This window comes from Halichoerus grypus, chromosome 13 (assembly GCF_964656455.1).
Source record: "Halichoerus grypus chromosome 13, mHalGry1.hap1.1, whole genome shotgun sequence".
NCBI lineage: Eukaryota > Metazoa > Chordata > Mammalia > Carnivora > Phocidae > Halichoerus > Halichoerus grypus.
The window spans coordinates 8,087,604-8,108,974 of NC_135724.1; the positions used below are offsets into that span (position 1 = coordinate 8,087,604).

Below are 21,371 nucleotides of genomic sequence, written 5' to 3' on the forward strand. Positions count from 1 at the left end.
TTTTTAAAATGTTTAACTTTGTGAAATGCTTGTATGAAGCAGGTGTTTTAACCACCCTCTAACCATGTCACTTTCTTATTTAAAAGCCTACCTTTGGTTTTACTGCAGAGAGCGTTAGTGTGCATCAAAGTTACCTGTAGGGCTTGTTTAAACACAGATTGCTGGGTAGTCCTCCACCCTTTCTGTTTCTGATCCAGTAGGTCTGGGCTGGGGCTGGACAATTTACATTTCTACTTGTTCCCAGAGGTTGTTTATGCTGCTGCTCTGGGGACCACACTTTGAGAACTGTTGATTTGCTAAGCTCATTTTAGAGTATTGCCAAGGAATTAGGGGCATTAGAGGAGCTACGAGGGATGCTTTTGAAAGTGATGCAGTGTTCTTGTAGAACAAACCAGCACATTTAAATCAAAACTGTCCTTTAATCTTGGCTCAAATAAAGTAATCCCATTTCAACTGACTCATGACTGATTTGTCATGAAAGAGTTCTTATGTGAATTGGAACAAAAGAAGTGAGAGGCATGGGGTGCCTGGGTGGCTCAGTTGGTTAAGTCTCTGCCTTTGGCCCAGGTCATGATCTCTGGGTCCTGGGATCGAGCCCCAAATTGGGCTCTCTGCTCATCAGGGAGTCTGCTTCTCTCCCTCTCTCCCTCTCTCTCAAATAAATAAATAAAATCTTTTTTAAAGAAGTGAGAGGCATAGAAAGAAAAGAGGTACATGAAAGACAGTTTTCAGTTCATCAAAGTATGTATGTATATTCGAATTATTTTCTTTTAAAGTAATGAACAATAACAATAAATACATTGTTAAGGAGCACCAAACAACACATTTCCAAGTACCCAGAAGAATTAGAAAAGAAACTAGCTGTTTAGTAGTTATGCTGCCAAAGCAAGCACAGAAACTAGCTGTTTAAATAACGATAATAAGGGGCACCTGGGTGGCTCAGTTGGTGAAAGATCTGACTTTGGCTCAGGTCATGATCTTGGGGTACTGCGATTGAGCCCCACATCGGGCTCCACACTCAGCAGGGAGTCTGCTTGTCTCTCTCCCTCTGCCCTTCCCCTTCCCTTTGCTCGCACTCTCTCTCTCTCTTAAATAAATAAAATCTTTAAAAAAATTAATGATAATAAATCCTGAAACATGAATAAAAATTCTACTAACATTAGGTCTTGTGAAGACTACTGAATGTGTGAAGAAATAAATTTTTGAAAAGGTTATGTAAAAAAATATTAGATTAAAACATATTCACATATATAAACTACAGAATTCTAGAGTGAAAAAAAATCCCAAACACATGACCCAATTTCATGACCCATGAAATTGTAGTTTGATAAAATTTAGGTTTGTATAATGGCTGATATATGAGAATGCATAATTTTATTTTAAGTGGCTAAAAAAATAGCAAGGTGAAATATTTACAAAACTAATTGTCATGTCCAAGAAAGATGCTTACTATTATTGATTGTGTGGTTGTGTTTACAAGGGCATTTCTACTATGGGTTGGATGAAGAGATCCAAAGGAATAGACCATGCAGAGGGCCTGGGACCAGAGTTAAGGTGACAACCACAAGAACAGTCTCAAGGGGATTACAAAACAAGGTTTGGTCAAATTGAATTGGACAAAGTCTGGCAAGAAAGGGTAGCTACACTCCGAAGAAAGGGTAGCTACACTCCGAAGAAATGGTCTTGGAAAAGGCAGAGTGAGACCCCGGGTGATGTGTGGAGATTGAATGGGTCATCAGCCCTGAGAAGGACTGAAACCTTCCTTTCTCAGCCAATGACATTTTAAATAGATCTGGTTTAGGGCAGGAACAATCCAAATATAGCTATGAGCTTGAGCCTGACAGGTGGGGACAAGCGGAGCATGTAGGGGTTGCAGGAAGCAGAGGATCAGAGATGCAGTTTCTAACATGAAACGAAACATCATCTAGTGAATAGAAATAAGCAGAACACAAAAGGATGATGAGGTCTTTGACCAGTTTCTTAATAATTTCCATCTTGTAACAGTGCAGAGGGAAAACTGGTTTTAAAGAAAGAGCCATACTAAAAACAAATACATTTGCTCACTTATAATTAATTAGTCTTTTTAAAAATACAGGCTTTTGGAATTTATGTATTAAATAATTTTGTGCATCTAGCACATAGTGAACATTCAGTGCATCGTGACTCCATGAACATAAAAGGCATCTTTTGTATCTTAGTTACTTAGAATAAATTCGGGAAATGTAGACTGGATGCCAATTCATTCCTTTTTTTCAAGAAGGGTTCTGGTAAGTTTTAATTGTCAGCTGATTGCTGAACACTCATACTCCCTCTACCCATTCCACTTCTCCAGTTACTTCAGAAGTTATGGACTTGAATCTTGGGTCAAAAAAAAAGATGGAACATGGAACTAAATATTATGCATAAATATTTGGAAACCAAGAGATCCATAAATATTAAAGACCATCAGGTAGTTCCACAGGGAGAGGTTATAAATTTAATAGGTTTAAATTTTATAGTAACTTCAGGTAAGTGGGTGTGAACTCCTATACTTTTTCTTTCTCTTCCTTTTAAAATCCAAGTGTAGCTCAAAAGGAGAAGTCCCATGAAAAGAAAGGCATTCTTTAGCTCATTGGTGACATCATCATGTTCTGCATTTCAATTCCAGGGTCTTCCAGAGAATACAAGCTTAAATATTTGTTGAAGTTCATTAATGAAAATGTGTAGGTATTATTAAATTAAATAACTCAAAGAAAATTAATAATTACATATAATATACATATAAAATAATTACATATATAAAATTTGGTTTTGTAATGATTAGTAAAAGCTACCACCAATTGGTTAATTTATTTATAACTTTGGATTTCACTTAGTTGTTTCTATCAACCAGTGATTCCCTAAAGTAAAACTCACTGTATATGCAACTTACTGTTCAAAAGAACTTTATTTACTTATTTTTTACTTTTTACAAAATAACTTTAAATATTTAACTGAGATTTTCTTATGGCAAGAGTATTCAATTGTTTTTTTTTTTCCCGAAGTGTCATGTGATCAGGAAAGTCACTATTTATGTAAAACATTTGTTTAAATTAAATTTATTACTGAAGCTGGTTCATTAAAAGATCCAAACTTTGTTGTCTCATCAAATGTGGAAATGTATCTCATCTAGTTGGTGACCTTTATCTTCTTATTTGGCTATCATGAACAGCTGTAGCCTGCATCTTGCATCCTGCCCTCAGATTTATCATAGTGGAAACAGAAACCACTGCATCTCTAGACTCAAGCTGTCCCCCAAACTCTCTCGCACACTGCTGTGGTACCAGCCAGGGCAGGACTCCATGATTGCATGGCTCCATCAGCATGGGCAGGATGAGAGGTCAATCTCCTGATCTGGCAAACAATCCAAATTCTATGAGTAGTTCTCTTGCCTCTCCTCTTTCATCATGCTTGGGAGGGGATGTGTCCCTCCTTCTTGCCCTTCTCCTATGAAAGACCTTCAAAGACTCCTCTTGAATTAATCATCCAGCCTAATCTTTAGAATTTCATGGGGCTTTTCACCCATCACCCATTACTCTGGGCTGCAGTACATTTTTGAGAGAGCAAGAAAGTCCCATTCTCTGCTCTATATTTAACAGTTATTATGTATCAATTCAAAACATGGAATTTTAATATTAACACTGAACTAATAAACAGTTCACTAAATATTATTTAGTCCCAGGAGCAGAGTCATTGGTCTAAAATTAAGCATTAATGAATAAATCCACAAGAGTCTGGTATTTGAGAAATTGACTATGCACTCTGGAGTATGGAATTTATTACTGAGTATTCATCTCAGTTTGGATGCTAGGTTCACCCCATCATTATAATTCGCCTTGTTTTTTTGTTTGTTTGTTTTGTTATTTATTTCTTTATTTGATGTAGTGTTCCATGATTCATTGTTTGCATATAACACCCAGTGCTTCCATTCAATACGTGCCCTCTTTAATACCCATCACCAGGCTAACCCATTCCCCCCCTCCCCTCCCCTCTAGAACCCTCAGTTTGTTTCTCAGAGTCCATAGTCTCTCATGGTCCGTCTCCCCCTCTGATTCCCCCCCTTCATTCTTCCCCTCCTGCTATCTTCTTCCTTTTTTTTTTTTTTAACATATAATGTATTAATTGTTTCAGAGGTACAGATCTGTGATTCATCAGTCTTACACAATTCACAGCGCTCACCATAGCACATACCCTCCCCAATGTCTATCACCCAGCCACCCCATCCCTCCCACCCCCCACCACTCCAGCAACTATGTGGATGGAACTAGAGGGCATTATGCTAAGTGAAATAAGTCAATCAGAGAAAGACGTGTATCATATGATCTCACTGATATGAGGAATTCTTTTTTTTTTTTTTTTTTTTTTTAAGATTTTATTTATTTATTCATTAGAGACAGAGAGAGAGAAGCAGAGAGAGAAGCAGGCTCCCAAGGAGCAGGGAGCCCGATGCGGGACTCGATCCCAGGACCCTGAGATCATGACCTGAGCCGAAGGCAGACGCTTAACCATCTGAGCCACCCAGGCGCCCTGATATGAGGAATTCTTAATCTCAGGAAACAAACTGAAAATTTGCCTTGTTTTTGACAGTTAGATGAAGTGTCAAGGAATTAAACAGAACCAGATATTACTCAGAAAATAATGAAGTGTTTCAAGATCATCCCGAACCTTATATTCTTATCTCTAAATTTCCCTAATATTAGGATATTGCAGTGGTCAGCCTTCAATTTCAGCAGCTTTAGAAATGGGGCCACACGGAGGAAGCAGATATTTGTACATTCAGACACATCCTGATATCTGTATAATGCAGTTATACCAGCAATGAAACAAAGCATGATTTATACTCATCAAAATGTGTGGAAATCTTCAGGAATTGTGACTTCATTTCTACGACAGTACGGAAATTTGTCAAAATTTATTTTATTATAATGTGGCAATAGCAATAAATTCAGTTGCCAGATGCCATCTGTTCAATGGCTACTATGAATTGGAATGCTTGCATTTCTTCAATCACTTGGCAGGACTTAAAAATAAAAAAAAATTTTTAAAAGCCATATTTTTTAATCCCCCAGCAATTAATTAATTAATTTTCTCTTTTCCTTTCTTTTAACAAAAAAAAATGACTGCTGACTGAATTTTATCTGCATTTCCAAGTAAATCATGTTCACTCTAGCAAATGCAGGAAATCATTAAAAAAAAAAAACAACTCAACTGCTATTATACCTTGCAGAGAGCATCTTTGTTAAAGTAACAGTGTATCTTAATATGCAAATATATTCACATACAGTTGTGATTATATTAAATACAAAGTATTGAACCATCTATATTGTACTTATTATTGATAAGAATTTTCAGATGCTGGGACGCCTGGGTGGCTCAGTCGGTTAAGCCTCTGCCTTCGGCTCAGGTCATGATCCCAGGGCCCTGGGATGGAGTCCCACATCGGGCTCCTTGCTCAGCAAGGAGCCTGCTTCTCCCTCTGCCTGCCTCTGTCTCTCTCTCTCTCTGATAAATAAATAAAATCTTAAAAAAAAAAAAATTTTCAGATGCTGTTAAATATTCCTTGGGAGTATAATTTTTAATGAATACATAATATTCTACTGTATAGCTATGCCATATTTTATTTAATAATTATCTACTTGATGAATATTAAAGTTAAGCCAACTTTTGTCTAATATACATTAGGCTTCAGTAAAATAATCAACTTTTAGCTCAATTTACTGAATAATTCAGTCATTTCATATTGAGTCATAGGGTTTACTTTATTCTTATATATAAGTTTTGGATCACTTTAATATCCTTAATTATTAACTTATGCTGGGCACTAAAATCTGAATCATTAGATTAAATGCCATAAACTTTTTAAAGAATCAGACAATGCCAAATTGATTTCCAGAAGTTCCTTACCAATATATATTCCAATTAAAATATCCATTTTATATATTCATTTATATAAATGTCTTTTGCCAGAAATTTTTTTTAAAATTGAGTTTACTGTTACTTGTGTTGTCAGTGAGAATTCTATATACTAGAAATTGTTCCTACCATGTTTATGACCAAGACTTCCTCTCAGATTGTTATTTTGTTTATAATATTTATGTAAATCCAGAAAGTGGAAAATGGTTTTCTTTAATTTTTGTAATAAGTCTAATGTTAATGAAAGAAGCTTAATATTCTCCTACACTTTTCATAGCAGTTTTAGCATTTTATTTTTTACAATTAATTGGTATACTGAACTATACTGAAACATAATGAAATGTTCATATGTTACTTATAATGTTCTTTCAGTTTTGACAAAGGCACATTAAGATACAAAACTTTTCTGCCCCCCAGAAAGTTCCCTTATGCCATTCTCCAGCTGCCAATGCCCCAGAACCAACCACTGATCTGATTTCTAACATTGTATCTTATTTTTGCCTGTTTTAGTAGGTTCTTGTGAGCGAGGAGCATCCAGCTTCACCACATCACTAATTTATTCCCAGTTTGTGGCTTTCCATTTTTATTTTTTATTTCCTTTTTAATTTTTTGATGGTGCTTTTTTGATGAGCAAAGTTTTAAATTTGATGAAGTCCAAATTATTTCTTCTTATAATTTGCTTACAGTGCTTTATAAAAGAAATGTTGGCCTATTTCAAAGTCACATCCATCTTAAATTGGTATTTGAATAGTGTGAGGTAGGGATTGAGGTTCATCGTTTCCCCTATAGATTTCCAGTCACTTTAAAACTATTTATTAAAGACATTTTCCTTTTCTCATGGAAATTACCAATAAGCTTGTGAAAGAGGACTTTGGTGTCCTTGTCAAAAATTACTAATTCATATGCATGAATCATTTGCTTTCTGTTCTGTTCCATAGACTATTGTCTATTGTCTGTCTTGATCGCTGTCAGTTATAATAAATCCTCAAATTAGAAAGGGTACCCATTCCAATTTGGTTCTGTCTTTTCAAGATAGTTTGGCTAGTCTTAGGCCTTTTCATTCCAAATGCATTTTGAAATTGTCTCATCAAGTTCTAGAAAAAATGTCTGACTTCTAGGATTTTTATTGGCAGATGTGTCAAATCCATAGGTTAATTAAGGAGAACTGACATCTTAGCAAAATTGACTACTGCAATCATAAAAAACATAGTTTATCATTCCATTTATTTCGATATCTTTTAATTTCTCTCAGCAATATTTAATTTTCAGTGTAGAGGTCTGGTTATATACTTTGCCAGTTTTATCCCTGAGTATGTGATGGTTTTTGATGGTACTGTAAGTGATATTTTTGTATTTTATTTTGTAATTGCTCATTCCTAATATATATGGATATAATGTAAGTGTGTATATATATATATATATATATATATATATAATCTATATATATATATTATATATATATATAATCTATATGTTTACACACATATGCCCATACATACACATTTTTGCATATTAAATATTTATCCTGAAATATCACTGAGTTCACTTAGTTATGGTTGTTTTCTCACAGATTTCTTAGGAGTTTCCAGGTACATTATCTTTGCTTCCTATTCTTTACCAATTTTTATGATTTTACCTTATTTTCTAGTTATAGTACACAAATCAGAACTTTAAGTAGAATAAGTGGAATACTGAATAGAATTGGTGAGAAAGGATATCTTTGTCTTATTCTCAATCTTCTGAGGAAAGTATTCAATATCTTAACCTTCAAAAATTATATTTTCTGAATGATTTTCATTGGTGTCCTTCATCAGTTTGAGATCCTATTCCTAAATTTTTAAGAGTTGTTTTCATAAATGAATATTGTGTTTTATCAAATGCTTTTTATGGATCAACTGTAATAACCATATGATCTCTCCCTCTATTAATATAGTGAAAGATATTGATTGATTTCAGGAAATGTCTGCATTTCTGGCACATACCAATATTGATCACAGTGTATTATCTTTCCATGTAATACTTAATATTCCTTTTCTAATTTTTAAAATGATTTTATACTTATATACATGAAAGATATTTGTCTGTAATTTTCTTTTTTATATTGACTTTGCCTGGTTTTAGCATCTGGGTTATAGTGGCCTCATAAGATGAGTTGTGGAATTCCTCCTCTGAAAGAGTTTGCATACAATTGTTATTGTTTCTTCTTTAACTGCTTGATAGAATTCAACATTGCAATTATGTGGGAGTAGGGTTTGTATATGGGAAGTTGTATAATAATAATTTTAACTTCTTTTTTTTTTTTTAAGAGAGGAAGGGGGAGGGGCAGAGAGAGAGAATCTCAAGCGGGCTCCATACCCAACATGGAGCCTGACGCAGGGCTTGATCTCACAACCTTGAGATAATGACCTGAGCCGAAATCAAGAGTTGGACGCTTACTGATTGAGCCACCCAGGGGCCCTAATAATTTTAATTTCTTTAATGGGTACAAGGCTCTTTAGATTTTCTATTTTTTTGTGAGTCAGTTTGGGTAATTTGAATCTCTAGTAAGTGGTATAAAAGTAGATTATTTTTAAAAATTAGATTATTTTTAACCCAACATGAGAAAGGCTATATTTTAATAAAAGATAACTTGTTAAAATTTATCATCAATTTGTTGTCAAATTATTAATGCTTTACTTATATTGCTCTTATTTTGTATGGTTCCTAACTATTTCCTTTATTATTTTTAAAATATTTTTTATCCAGTGAAGTTCAAAGATTTAAATTACATATTAGATTTTATTTATGAATACTGTAATCAGAGATAATATTAAGAAATGTTTCTTTATGGGGGCACCTGGGTGGCTCAGTCGGTGAACCATCTGCCTGGGATCAAGCCCCACATCGGGCTCCCTACTCTGTGGGAAGCCTTCTTCTCCCTCTCCCACTCCCCCTGCTTGTGTTCCCTCTCTTGCTGTGTCTCTCTCTGTCAAATAAATAAAATCTTAAAAAAAAATTTTTTTTTTTCCTTATGGCAGATGGAAATTAAAAACATTTCTCACAACACTTTCCCCTCCGATTTTAACAACTGTTATAACCTGAGCACTGGGAAAGATACTGTTGCTATTGGAATTTTAAATTGTACTCAAAGAAAAATGTAGAGCTTTACAAAATATATTAGAAAAATGAAAAGCTGAAAATTAATGATCAAACATCCATTTCAAAAGATTTGAAAAAGAACCTGCAATTAAACCCCAAACTGTGAAGCAACTCATATTGAATGAGAGCAGAAATCAATACAATTTAAAACGTAATGAAGAGAAGCCTAACAGATAGGTAAATCTCTGATGATGCTGATTAAGAAAAAAAAAAAAACCCACACATAACCCATATGAAGTAAAAAGGGGCTACCAGTACAATGTGAACAGGTATTAAGAAGATAATACAAGGATGTTGTATTTAGTCAAATGACTAAATCCTAAAATCACTGGTAGATTTTTTGAAGCTAATTATAATTGAGTTTATTACCCAAAGTTTTCAAATGTTAGTGCACATTAGGGTCACTGAGATTGTTAAAATATAGACATCTGGCCCTGCATCCTAAGAAATGTTTTCTTTGTGGGTATGGGTGGGGGACCCAGAATTTACTTGCTTAGCACGCTCCTGACGTGAGTGTGATGGTGACGTTCACCTGTGTCCCAGACACCTACTGACTTTCCTGCCAGGCACTGTGCTACTTGGTTCCCATGCTGGGTTTTACTTAATCCTCACAACAATCCTATGAGATACACACTATCATGATCGTTCTCAAGAGTAGGAAGCTGAGATTTAGAGAATTTCTGTCACTTGCTGATGACCCCAGAGTTTAGAAGTAGAATACACCTTGATGATACACTAAATTTGTCTGGCGACTTTTGTTATCAGGTTCCATGTTGGACTTTTATGCTCTAGGCTATTTTGTTTTACTGTGGCAAGAAAAAAATAGTTCATCAAAACTTGGCTGTATCAAAAAGTGAAATCTCATTTTTATATATTGAATTCATTCAAGGTTTTCTTTTCTTTTTTGTATGTTTATATTTATTTTCTGTCAAAGGAAGTCTCATTTAACCCAATGTGTGATCAAGTTCAGTCTTGGATCTTCCTCACCTTTTCATCTTAGGCTGAATTGATATAGTCACAGGAGTCAACAGAGGAAATGGGAGTCCTCTTATCTGGTTTGTATGTATCCACATCCCTGTGAAGTTACATCACTCTGCTCTCCTGTGATATGGCAACTTTGACTCCTAGATAGTGTCTGGAGTCCAGGGTGGGCACATAGGAACTTGGGCACCCCTTCTAGGCCACACTGTGTTTTGAGACAGTTGAGGCTCTCTTTGTCTTCTTACACCTTTCTGGGCACTCCTGACATCTCCCCACTATTCTTCCCATGCTCTTCATCAAACCCAATATGGAGAATCAAATTCTAGTATTTGCTCTTGAAGAAATCTCCAGTTTATATAAGGAGATATAAACATGTGTCTCTGTCCACCCAAACTCCCATGGAAACGGGAAGGGCAAGTCATTTACTTCTTATTCTCCAGAAAACTTATTTTCAAAGTCTCTCTTTTCTTCTTGCCTGAGGCTGGGAAATACCAGTAATTCTGGATTCAACATTCTCCCCTCAAAAGTTTTTCTTTCACATTATTAAAAATGCTTTTGAAATTTGCATCTTTGTTCTCACTGTGTTTGTACAGGGAATGTTTCCAGGGCAAAGGAAACACGACCGGTCCTCTGGTGTTTCAAGATAGTTCTTCCAGTATGCATCTCACTTTGCAATGACACGGTTTCAGTCTGACAAAGGATCATTTTGATTTGGCAATGTGGTAAGAGAAGTACTTAAAGCATTTTTGACTGCCTGAAGCACTTACTGCAAAAAGCAGCAGAAATAAAATAATACATTATATGTTAATTAAAAAAATAAACAAAACAAAACAAAAAAAAGAGGCAGAAATATATATGGTATTGACGTTTATTCCATTGTAGTGCATGTTGAAGACCACCAAATGGGGAAAGTGGTAGTTTTAACCAGGTTTGTTAATTATATGCAGTGTCAATATCCATCATTGAAATTAAAGCAATGCAACACAAGGCAAGGCAAAGAGTGTAGCCTGTTCAAGACTTTGTGTTGCATTTATGAATGTTATCTTATTCCTGATGGGGTGGCTATTCCCATCATCTTCACCTTTCAGTCTTCCCTGTGGATAATCACCTCTGTGGGCTATACTGGCATTTTCAGATGTGTTTCATGTAAGGTAAGTTCTACAGGGTATGAATAAGTGTTATGTGTAGAAAGAGACACATAGAAAATTGAGTTTGGGAAAAGTAACATTATACAAACTTAAACAAGGTCTTTACTATAGGACACCTCAATAACTTCACTGTTAATGTATGTTGTGATCATTATACAGAGTTGGTTTTAGTTTCCTAGAGCTACTGTAACAAAGTACCACAAACTGGGTGGCTTAAAGCAACATGAATTTAACACCTCATAGTTCTAGAGGCTAAAAATCTGAAATCAAGGTGTTGGCAGGGCCATGACCTCTCTGAAAGCTCTAGGGGAAGAATCCATCTTGCTTCTTCTAGTTCCTGGTGTTTTCTGGCAATCTTTAGCCTTCCTTGGCTTGTAGATGCATCACTGCAGTCCGCCTGCTTGTGTCTTCACATCATCTTCCCTCTGTGCATGTCTGTCTCTGTGTCCAAATTTCCCCATTTTATAAGGATATATTGTAGGTTATATTGGATTAGGGGTCATTCTAATGACCTCATTTAAACCTGGTTATCTTTGTAAAGACCCTATTCCCAATAAGATCACATTCTTAGGGACTGAAGGCTAGGACTTCGATATATCTTATTTTGGGGAGGGGATAATTCAACCCATAACAGTGTTATATAGTATTAAATTTACTCCACTGATAACCTCATTTCAGAGAGCACGTAGTAATAGCAGTAGAATTTCCTGGAACTCATTTTGGGAAATACTAGAGTATGTGGATGGCATTTTAGAAGCTTAAATATAGGTACGTGTAGGTTTTTTCCCATGCAAAAGTTGGTTTTGCTCATGGTTGTTCTATGGACAAAAAAAATAAACTTGGAAAACTTTTCTTTAATGGTTATAAAGAATGTGTATAAGAATGAAAATGATTTACCCCAGATCATTTTTGAAAAATTGGGGAAAAGATCCTTAAAATAGGGAGACTTTTATTGTTACTGTTGTCATTGTTTTGTCATTAACTGGTCATTTTCCATGTGAGTAAGTTTCTGCAAATATTGGCTTTAACTATTGATGGGCGTTAAGAATTGCAGATTTGCCTGATTGAAAAAGCTTGTTTGGAGGAATAAAAAATAATTTAAAAAAAGAAGAAGATAGGCTGTTCTGACATCATTTTCCCTTTAGTTGAGCATGCACTTTTTACACCTCAGATGGTAGATTGGATCATTTTTTTTCTCAATTCTTCATTTCCTCTCCATATTAGATCATAAGTTCCAACTCATGCCATGGCCTCCTAGATAGAGTGTCCTGCTGGCCTCCTGACTTCGGGTTTGGCCATAGGATTTGCTTTGGCCAATGGAATATCAGTGGACATGACACACGCAGAGGCTTAATTTGTGTTGCAAGTTTGGGCTTGCTTGCTTGCCCTACTGTTTTTTGTTTTGAGAACATGCCTTGGGTAGCCATTAGTGTAAGGAGGGTAAGAGATATAATGGAAAAGACAGGGACACCTGTATGGCTTGGGGCCAATCTCAGCAGCACCCAGCCTAAGTCAGGAGAATCCTGGCCAACCCATCTGTGCACGAATGATAAAGGTCTGTGCTATTGAGATTTTGTGTGACAAGTAACACAGCGTTATTTTAAAACACAGTGATCTAATTAAGCACCTTGTTTACGGGTTTGTCTCCTTCACTACTTTGGGAGCTTCTTGAAAGTAATGACCATATTTTATATAATTCTACATTTCCTCAGCCTAGTTCTTGCATATCATAGCCTCAAAAATGTTTGACGGGTGAATACTGAATGAGTGAATGACATACAAGAGTGTCTGAATGGAATGTAAGAAGCATGGTTACTAAGGAAACCCAGGTAAATAATTTAGAAAAAAACACTGGAATACTGCTTTGCTTCTGGAGGAAAGTTATACACATTCTTGGGCTAAAAGTAAAAATTTGTTCCAATTCTAGTCCATTCATAAGCAGGGACACTAGTTCCTAGATAAAACCAAACTTTCAGATCTGACTCTGAATTAACCAGATGGTAAAGTCTGAGTTACTTTTCCATTTTGTTCCAAATGGTGATCTCTTAACATCAGTAGCAAACTGGACATATCCTCTGAATCTGCTTCCAACAACAATTGCAGGAATTTTCTACAAGTGCCTTCCTTCTTGGTTATGATGCTTAATTCTGCTATTAATGATTAACATGTAACCTTTGTTTTCTAAAATTGCTATTATGTATAGTGAATCCTTTATAAATGACCATTAATTGTAACACCATACATTTTAAGGTCAGTGTAGGCTACCTTAAATATTACAGAAAGATGTGAAGATTCTAGAAGTTGTAAGAACTTAAAGTTCAAATGTCAACTTAATATACACTTCTTGTGGCAGTGTTATCTGAGGTCTAAGAATAAGTTTGTGTGTGTGTGTTTACTTTCTCCTATACCATGTGGGATTCTGAGTCGATATGAAAGCAGCTGACAGCACTAGATAAAGATGATTAGAGCGAAGAATTTAATCGATAACCACTTTTATCTCAGCAACACACATTACACCTTTAAAAATTATTTGCACAAATGTTTATTCTTAGCTGGTCTCAGAGTAAATAAGACCAAGCTCTGTGAAGAGTCAGAAAAACATTAGAAAAGAAGGAGCAATTCCGAATGTCAAAAAAAAAAAAAAAAAAAAAAAATGCTGTGGTCAAGCCTAAGCAGTGAGTCTTTCCTTGATGATAGGGTACCACAAGATCACCCCAAGCCACAACAATGTCATTTCTGACATCAATTCTGCAGGCATATGGATCTCATCTCTTAGGAGAAATTCCAAATTAAGTCCAAGCCCACCATTGATAAAATAGTAAAATAATGTTTCTGATGAAGAATACATTATATAATTTAATACTAAAACACCTTAAGAAAAAAACTTGAATCTGGAATGACAAATCTTTCAAATCTGTACATATTAATGATTTCAAACATGTATTAGGAAGTGAAGAATTTTATTTATTTCAGGAAGTGTTATACCTGAAGAGTCTGGAATAGTGATAGAAAGACATGAAAGGACAGTTTTAAAAGATAATGTTATTTTTGAAAGACTTTAATAAGCTAGCTAAAACAGTAAGTACTTTCCTTACACATAGTAAAATGAACAGGTGTACTGTCTTAGGAACAGGTGTGTCCCTAAAGCAACCATGGGACCCAAGGGTGGGGGCTGAAGTTGGCCAAAGACCATTTTTAGTCTTTACCATGAGAACCACTGGTATTTATTTCAAGGGGACCATACAATGGAATTATCATATTTATAAGAGAAGTCTGTTGATTAGCGAGTGAGAAAATCAGGGTATGCAAGTAACCAAGTAGGTCAATCTGTGTATGTTTCTCTCCTAGCCAGCAAGTATGTGTATACACACACACACACACACACACTGAAATTTTTAAGCTAGCAATAGTAAAACCTGTAATCCTGATATTCTGTCAAGATTTATGCTTTTCATGTTCTCCTATGGTATGAATGACTATTTTAAAAAGTTTTAGCTAGCCTTCAAGGGGCCAAGAACAGAGGAGAGATGTTATCACCTGAACCCAAGGCACTTTAAAGAAAGTGTACGCAGATTTGAAGAGCCTGGAGCAATGGTCCTGTCTATGGCCTTGGGACTCAAAGAGAAATTCACCAAGTGGAGGGTGATTTCTAGGGAAAGGAGACCCTTCCATCCATGAAGTTTCCTCCTAATGCTGAACGCTAAAGAGTCTCAGTGACAGTGCGTGTGTGTGTGTGTGTTTAAGTAAGATTGCTGATCTCCTTCTAGGGTACCATGTATTTTTAGGGGGTCATTTAGAAGAACCAAACACTACCTTCTCTAACTAAATAATTGCTCATAAATTTCTAAAATGTATTTTTAAAAGAACATCTATCCCTTTGTATGAAGTTAGGACTATTAAACAAAATAGAGCTAAGAAAACCATTTATGGCATTGCATGTTAATATAATTTCAGATCTTCTCTAGTAGACTATTTTGCATCGCCTCACTAAACCATCATGAGTTAATTTTCACTCATTAGGAAACTAAAATCAGGAGAGAGTAAATTTTCCGAGCTAAGTAAGGGGCATAGCAGGCATTCAGACTGTGGCCTGAGAAGTTTACTTGGCAGGCCGTGTCTGCTTGTGCTATATATCTTAGTAAATTATCCTGACATTATTATGAAATTAAAAATAAACTCATAGGGATGCCTCGGTGGCTCAGTCAGTTAAGCGTCTGCCTTCAGCTCAGGTCATGATCCCAGGGTCCTGGGATCTAATCCCGCATTGAGCTCCCTGCTCTGCAGGAATCCTGCTTCTCCCTCTGCCTGCCACTCCCCCTGCTTGTGCTCTCTCTCTCTGACAAATAAATAAATAAAATCTAAAAAAATAATAAATAAACTCATAATAAGCCAAAGAAGTACATTATCCATTAGTCCTGGTGGAAACCATATACAACCCCAAATCTTTTTTTTTTTTTTTTTTTTAAGATTTTACTTATTTATTTGAGAGAGAGAGATAGAGAGAGAGTGACCATGAGCAGGGGGGAGGGGGCAGAGGGAAAGGGAGAAGGAGAAGCAAGCTCCCCACTGAGCAGGAAGCCTGATGCGGGGCTTGATCCCAGGACCCTGGGATCATAACCTGAGCTGAAGGCAGACATTAACCAACTGAGCCACCCAGGCGCCCATACAACCTCAAATCTTTTAAAAATATACAGTTCACACTAAATGAGCCACACGGTGATGTTCCCACCCACAGGCCTAATTTATTCCCTTTCTTCATATTTCCTTTATGAAGTACTTTACGAATGTTTATCAGTAAGAGTTTCTTTCCTCCTTTTCTGAAGCGGTGGGTGAGCAGCATGCTTTGAGCAGCATGCCCGGGGATGTTCTGTAGGCAGCACAAGCTCTCAGGGAACAGATCGGAGACGAGATTCCTCCCGGAGAGTGCGGGAGAGAACTGGAATGGGAAACGAAAGCTGGAAGAAGAGTTGTAGAAATGCCTCCATGACTTTCTGAAAACTGCCGGCATCGGCAAAGGTGGTGTGCCCACATGTGTTTGTGACCAATTAACAGGGAAAACTTGTTTTTTTTTTTTTTTTTTTCAGGTTAGCATCAAACAATAAAATAATGCTTTTTAACGGGCTACAAAACAGTGATGGCTGTTAGCATGTTATTAGTCATAACAAGTTCATGATCACCAAGTGCTATCCTGGGGCAATTTTAGCTGTGCTAATTTATAAGCCACAGATAATTCCAGGATTTCTTTTTAATAATTAGTGGCAAGCTTCACCAGTGCCTCTCCATCTTTTCAAAAACACTGGCCATCAAAAATTAGCAACACTGAAAAGTTTCTATTTGCATTTAGTTTATTAGGTCATCTAGTGATGATTATAATTATTTTAAAAAATGAAGAAAAAGGAGCTCATCACATTACTCTGATATCATGATTCAGAGGTGCTAGGCAAGAACATGCAGAATTTCAGAAATGCCTCTTAGGTTAGAGAACAGGATAGTAAGTAATGTGTATCACATAAGCCTCAATTTTATTATACCCTGATATTTCATCCTTGCATACTTATAGTATGCTATGGACTGAATTGTGCCTCCCTAAAATTCATGTTGAAGCTCTAACCTCTGAGGTGATTTAGAGATGGAATCTTTGGGAGTGATTAAGTTTAGATGAGAACATGAGGGTGGGTCCCCCATAGTGGGGGATTAGTGCTGTATGAGAAAAGACCTGAGAGAGATTTCTCTCCCTCCCTCCCTCCCTCCCTCTCTCTCATGTGGGGACACAGCGAGAAGAGAAGATGGCTGTCTGCAAGTCAAAAAGAGGAACCTCACTGGAAACCAACCCTTAATCTTGGATTTCTAGCCCCCAGAATTGTAAGAAATTAATTCCTATTGTTGAGGTCACCCAGTCTATTGTACTTTGTTCTGGCAGCCTGACCTAAGACATGGTATTACCAAATTCCCTAAAATCTATTGACAAGTAACATGATAAACCAATTTGTTAATTTAGACTCTAAATCTACAACAACTCTCAAAGAAGAAAACGTAGAAATGTTGTACATTCAAAACTCCCTATCTAGTGAGTTAACTTATTAGTTATTTATTTAGATAAATTGCAAACATCACAGTGCAAGAAGTCAGGACACCTGGGTTGTACCTTAGGAATTTCTCCTGGTTGCTATGCAACCTTGGGAAAGTCTCTTCACAGCTCAGATGGATTAGGTTACTTTCTTCTAAAAATTATTGGTCTGAAACATTCCTAAGGTCCCTCCCAGTGTCAAAGTTCTACAACCATTAGGGCACTTTAAATAATGGAAGGCAACTCACACTCACCATTTTGTTCTCGCTGTACGCCTGCCGCCAGAAGATCGGGCTCGCCAAGGCTGATGTCATTCAGCCGGGTCCCCAGACACTCCATGCAGAGATGCTTGCACCACTCCTCAGCCTCCAGCTCTGAAAATGAACACACACCACCGAAGTCAGGCAGTGCTGTGCAGGAATGAGACAGGAAGATAACTTCCTGAACCTTTTTCCTAAGTAGGTGGTAAGAGTTAAAAATCTACCTGAAGAAAACAAAAACACCACAATTTGGCTATTGTGGACATTGCTGCTATGAACATGGGGGTGCAGGTGCCCCTTCGGATCCCTACATTTGTATCTTTGGGGTGAATACCTAGTAGTGGAAAGAGCCAAGATGTCCACCGACAGATGAATGGATAAAGAAGATGTGGTATATACATACAATGGAATATTACTCAGCCATCAGAAAGGATGAATACCCAACTTTTACATCAACATGGATGGAAATGGAGGGTATTATGCTTAACAAAATAAGTCAATCAGAGAAAGGCAATTATCATATGGTTTCACTCATATGTGGAATATAAGAAACAGAGCAGAGGACCATAGGGGAAGGGAGGGAAAACTGAATGGGAAGTCATTCGAGAGGGAGAAAACCGTGAGAGACTCTTAACTCTAGGAAACAAACGAGGGTTGTGGATAGGGAGGTGGGTGGGGGATGGGGTAACTGGGTGATGGGCATTAAGGAGGGAACCTCATGTGATGAGCACTGGGTGTTATACTCAACTGATAAATTACTGAACACTAGATCTGAAATAATGATGTACTATAAGTTGGCTACTTGAATTTATAAATAAAAAAAAGATGAAACAAAAAACCCTATTTTTGAGAAGTGAAAAAAATCCCCACAATTACTTCCCATGGGCTGACATTATAACATATTTTAAAGTCATTTTAACTTATCCCAATGTACTTTATCTTACTTACAAATAATAATCTGAGAATATTGTTTACTATCTAGTATATTTTAGATTGATTTAATTTTTGGAGGGCAAGTACTCAGAAAAATTAATTAAATATAAAATAAAGATATATAAATGAATACTTGAAAAATGTCAGACTAAAATAAATGAGAGAATGTGACTTAGATTTGGGTGGATCAAAGCTCTGATCCTTCATTCTGAACTGCAATGGATCAAAGATCAGCACAAGAATGTGATAGCTTTTCTTCTGTAAACATCAAAAATGGTCCATCCTTACTTTAAAAAAAATTGGGATAGAATATTCAAAGTAACTTTCCCTTTTAGAAAACTCCAATTATCTAAGATATTGGTTATCTTCCAACTTCTTTATATTTGCAAGTTTATTCTTTGCTTGAAACATTAAAACATCTTACACCTACACAGACATTTGTAGTATCTCACACTTTCACAAACATAAGTGAATTTGATTCTTATATAAGGCCTGTGTGGGTGAGGTGGGTAAGTAGAGTCCCACCTGGGTCCCATATCACTGGTCAGCACCAAGACAGAACTGCAGCCCATATCTTCTAGATATTATAATATGAAGAATCTGAAAAAGGATATGAGGTTGAAAATTTGGGGCCAAGCCCCAAAACTGCTGCCCAGAAATTGGATGAGAACTTTCCATTGACAACTGCCCAGAGACATTTCTGACTCTCCCACATAGCATAAATCTGTACTAGAACAGTTTAATATAGATTTCCTTCAAATCTCTTGTTACTCTCCACGGATGACATTCCAACCTTTGCCTTGGCATTTTAAACTACCCATAAAAAGTTACCTGTGACAGGTTTTCTTGACTCTAGGGATTTGAATACCAACTGCTCTGCTCAACAGTTAATACCATCAAACCCGGGTAATGTTTTCTTGCTGCGCTTAGTCACGCTGCCTTAGCATCAAAAATAGGTTTGATCAATGAGATGTCAAGCCAAATTTGTCATTTATTTTTAGTTTTATCAAGACCATAAAATACTGTGAAAAAAATAAAGAAAAAGAGCATGTAGTCCTCCACAGGGACTATTCTAATGAGAACACTAGTTCCTATGCTCTAGGCATGAAAGGTGTTTCTTTACTTAAGGTACAGTTTGCATGTGTCATGAACCATCCCCTCAGTGGTTCAAAACACACCATCTACCTAGGGCAGGGAGCAAGTAGATTCTCACGTGAGCCTGGCCTCCGGCTCAGGTGGAATCAGAGCCTCCATCTGGCTACTTAGGCCTTTCCTTGGGAACCTAAAAAATAACCCTTTCCAGTCACAAGGCCAGTAATACATAGAAGGGGCACTGGCTGAACCTCACAGCTTTCCATGAAAAATCACTTTAAGTAAGGGAATGCCAGCCTTCCTGAAAAAAATTTTATAGAAGCAGCATCAGCATGTATTGGAAATCATTTTCATCAGATAGAGGAGTTTTGATTTATAAGATTTATATAAAAGTTTTGAAAGCTTTTTAAACAACAAATCAAAATCTCAGACCAATTTCCATGCCGTGTCTCTAGAAATCCTTGACATTTCTGTGAAGGGAGACACTATGACTATATTTTCCCTTTTTTATATTTTTATGTCTTGAATATTTCTCAGGACTCCACAATTTTAAATCATCAGGAAAATCACATGCAATTAACATCTCATCTGCACGACTTTACCCGACAGTATTTCTGGTACTCCATAGATGGAGCTGAGAATACCTAGTAGCAATGCTGTTTGGGATCAAAATAAAAATGTTAAGTATGACAAAGTATGTCATGTAAGTATGACACCTTTGTACCGGTGTTCCCTTTAAATACAAAGTCAGCTCATTCCCAGAAGTTAAAGAAATACGTCACTCATTTGTATTAATTCTTTTGCCCTAGGATTCAATAGACAAAACAACCATATAATACTTCAGCGTTTTAATAGTACAGTAGCATGTAGGAATAGAAATAGCAAAAGTAATAAAAGTAGAGGATATATAGTCACATTAATGACAAGTGTAGACAATTTCAGAAAGAGAGAGAGAAACAGAGAGGAAGAGAGAGGCAGAGGGAGGGAGAGAGACATTCTTGCAATTCAGGTATCAGTAGAAGTTCATTTCTTTTCTAACAAAAATTTACCGTGAACTCACTGTAAGCGAGGCACTGTTCTGTGCTAGGAGGTTAGGTGAAAAACACACAGTTTCTGTTGTCTCTAATGTTAGTCTAGTGGGGCGGGCAGGTGAGTCTAAATGCGGTACCCTGCAGGGCTGTGGGTTTGGTTCGTAGGACCTGGGAGCTGTGGCAAAGGCTGAGCAGATTGGAAGGGATGTGGTCAGGGACCTGCAGGACAAGCAGAAAGAAGGGGAGGGCATATGTACATGTGAGTGTGTGTGTGTGCGTGTGTGGCAGTGTATGTGTGAACGTGTGTGTTTGCTAGTGTGGGGGTATTTGTGAGTGTGTATTTGTGTGTGAGAGAGTCTGTGACGTGTGTATATGAGTGTGTTTTAGTGTGTGTGGGTATTTGTGACAGTATGTGTGAGTGTGAATGTGTCAGTGTATGAGAGTGTGTGTCTGCATGTGAGAATGTGTGAGGGCATGTGTTAGTGTGTGTGTGTGAGGGTATGTGTGGGTATGTGAATGTGTTTGTGTGAGTGTGCTGGAGGAACGATGCTGGACTGAGGAGGGTGGCCAGGGGCCAAGATGGAAAGGTGTCTCCTGGGATCCTGTGAGCAGCTAGGGACAGCCCGGAGTTCATGCAGCAAACTCTGAGAAACAGTCAGCACTCTGTCCTTTCTCTTCATAGTGTTGTAGTACAGGAGTGCTTCCCAGATCCATGGGTTCAGTTACTCAAAGGTGGTTGGAACCAGATGATCCTCCTCTGATACAGCATCAGTAGGTCAAAGTCGCCTAA

At 36.9% G+C, this 21,371-nt stretch overlaps 1 protein-coding gene across 1 annotated transcript in view; it reads right to left on the bottom strand.

Moving 5' to 3' along the window:
* The window catches only part of DOK6 (docking protein 6), a 379,051-nt gene that overhangs the window by 145,235 nt on the left and 212,445 nt on the right, over nt 1-21,371 (bottom strand). Inside the window, exon 4 of the mRNA XM_036109123.2 lies at nt 17,520-17,639. Within this exon, the coding sequence (XP_035965016.1) occupies nt 17,520-17,639 (120 nt within the window). The remainder of the gene's footprint in view (nt 1-17,519; nt 17,640-21,371) is intronic.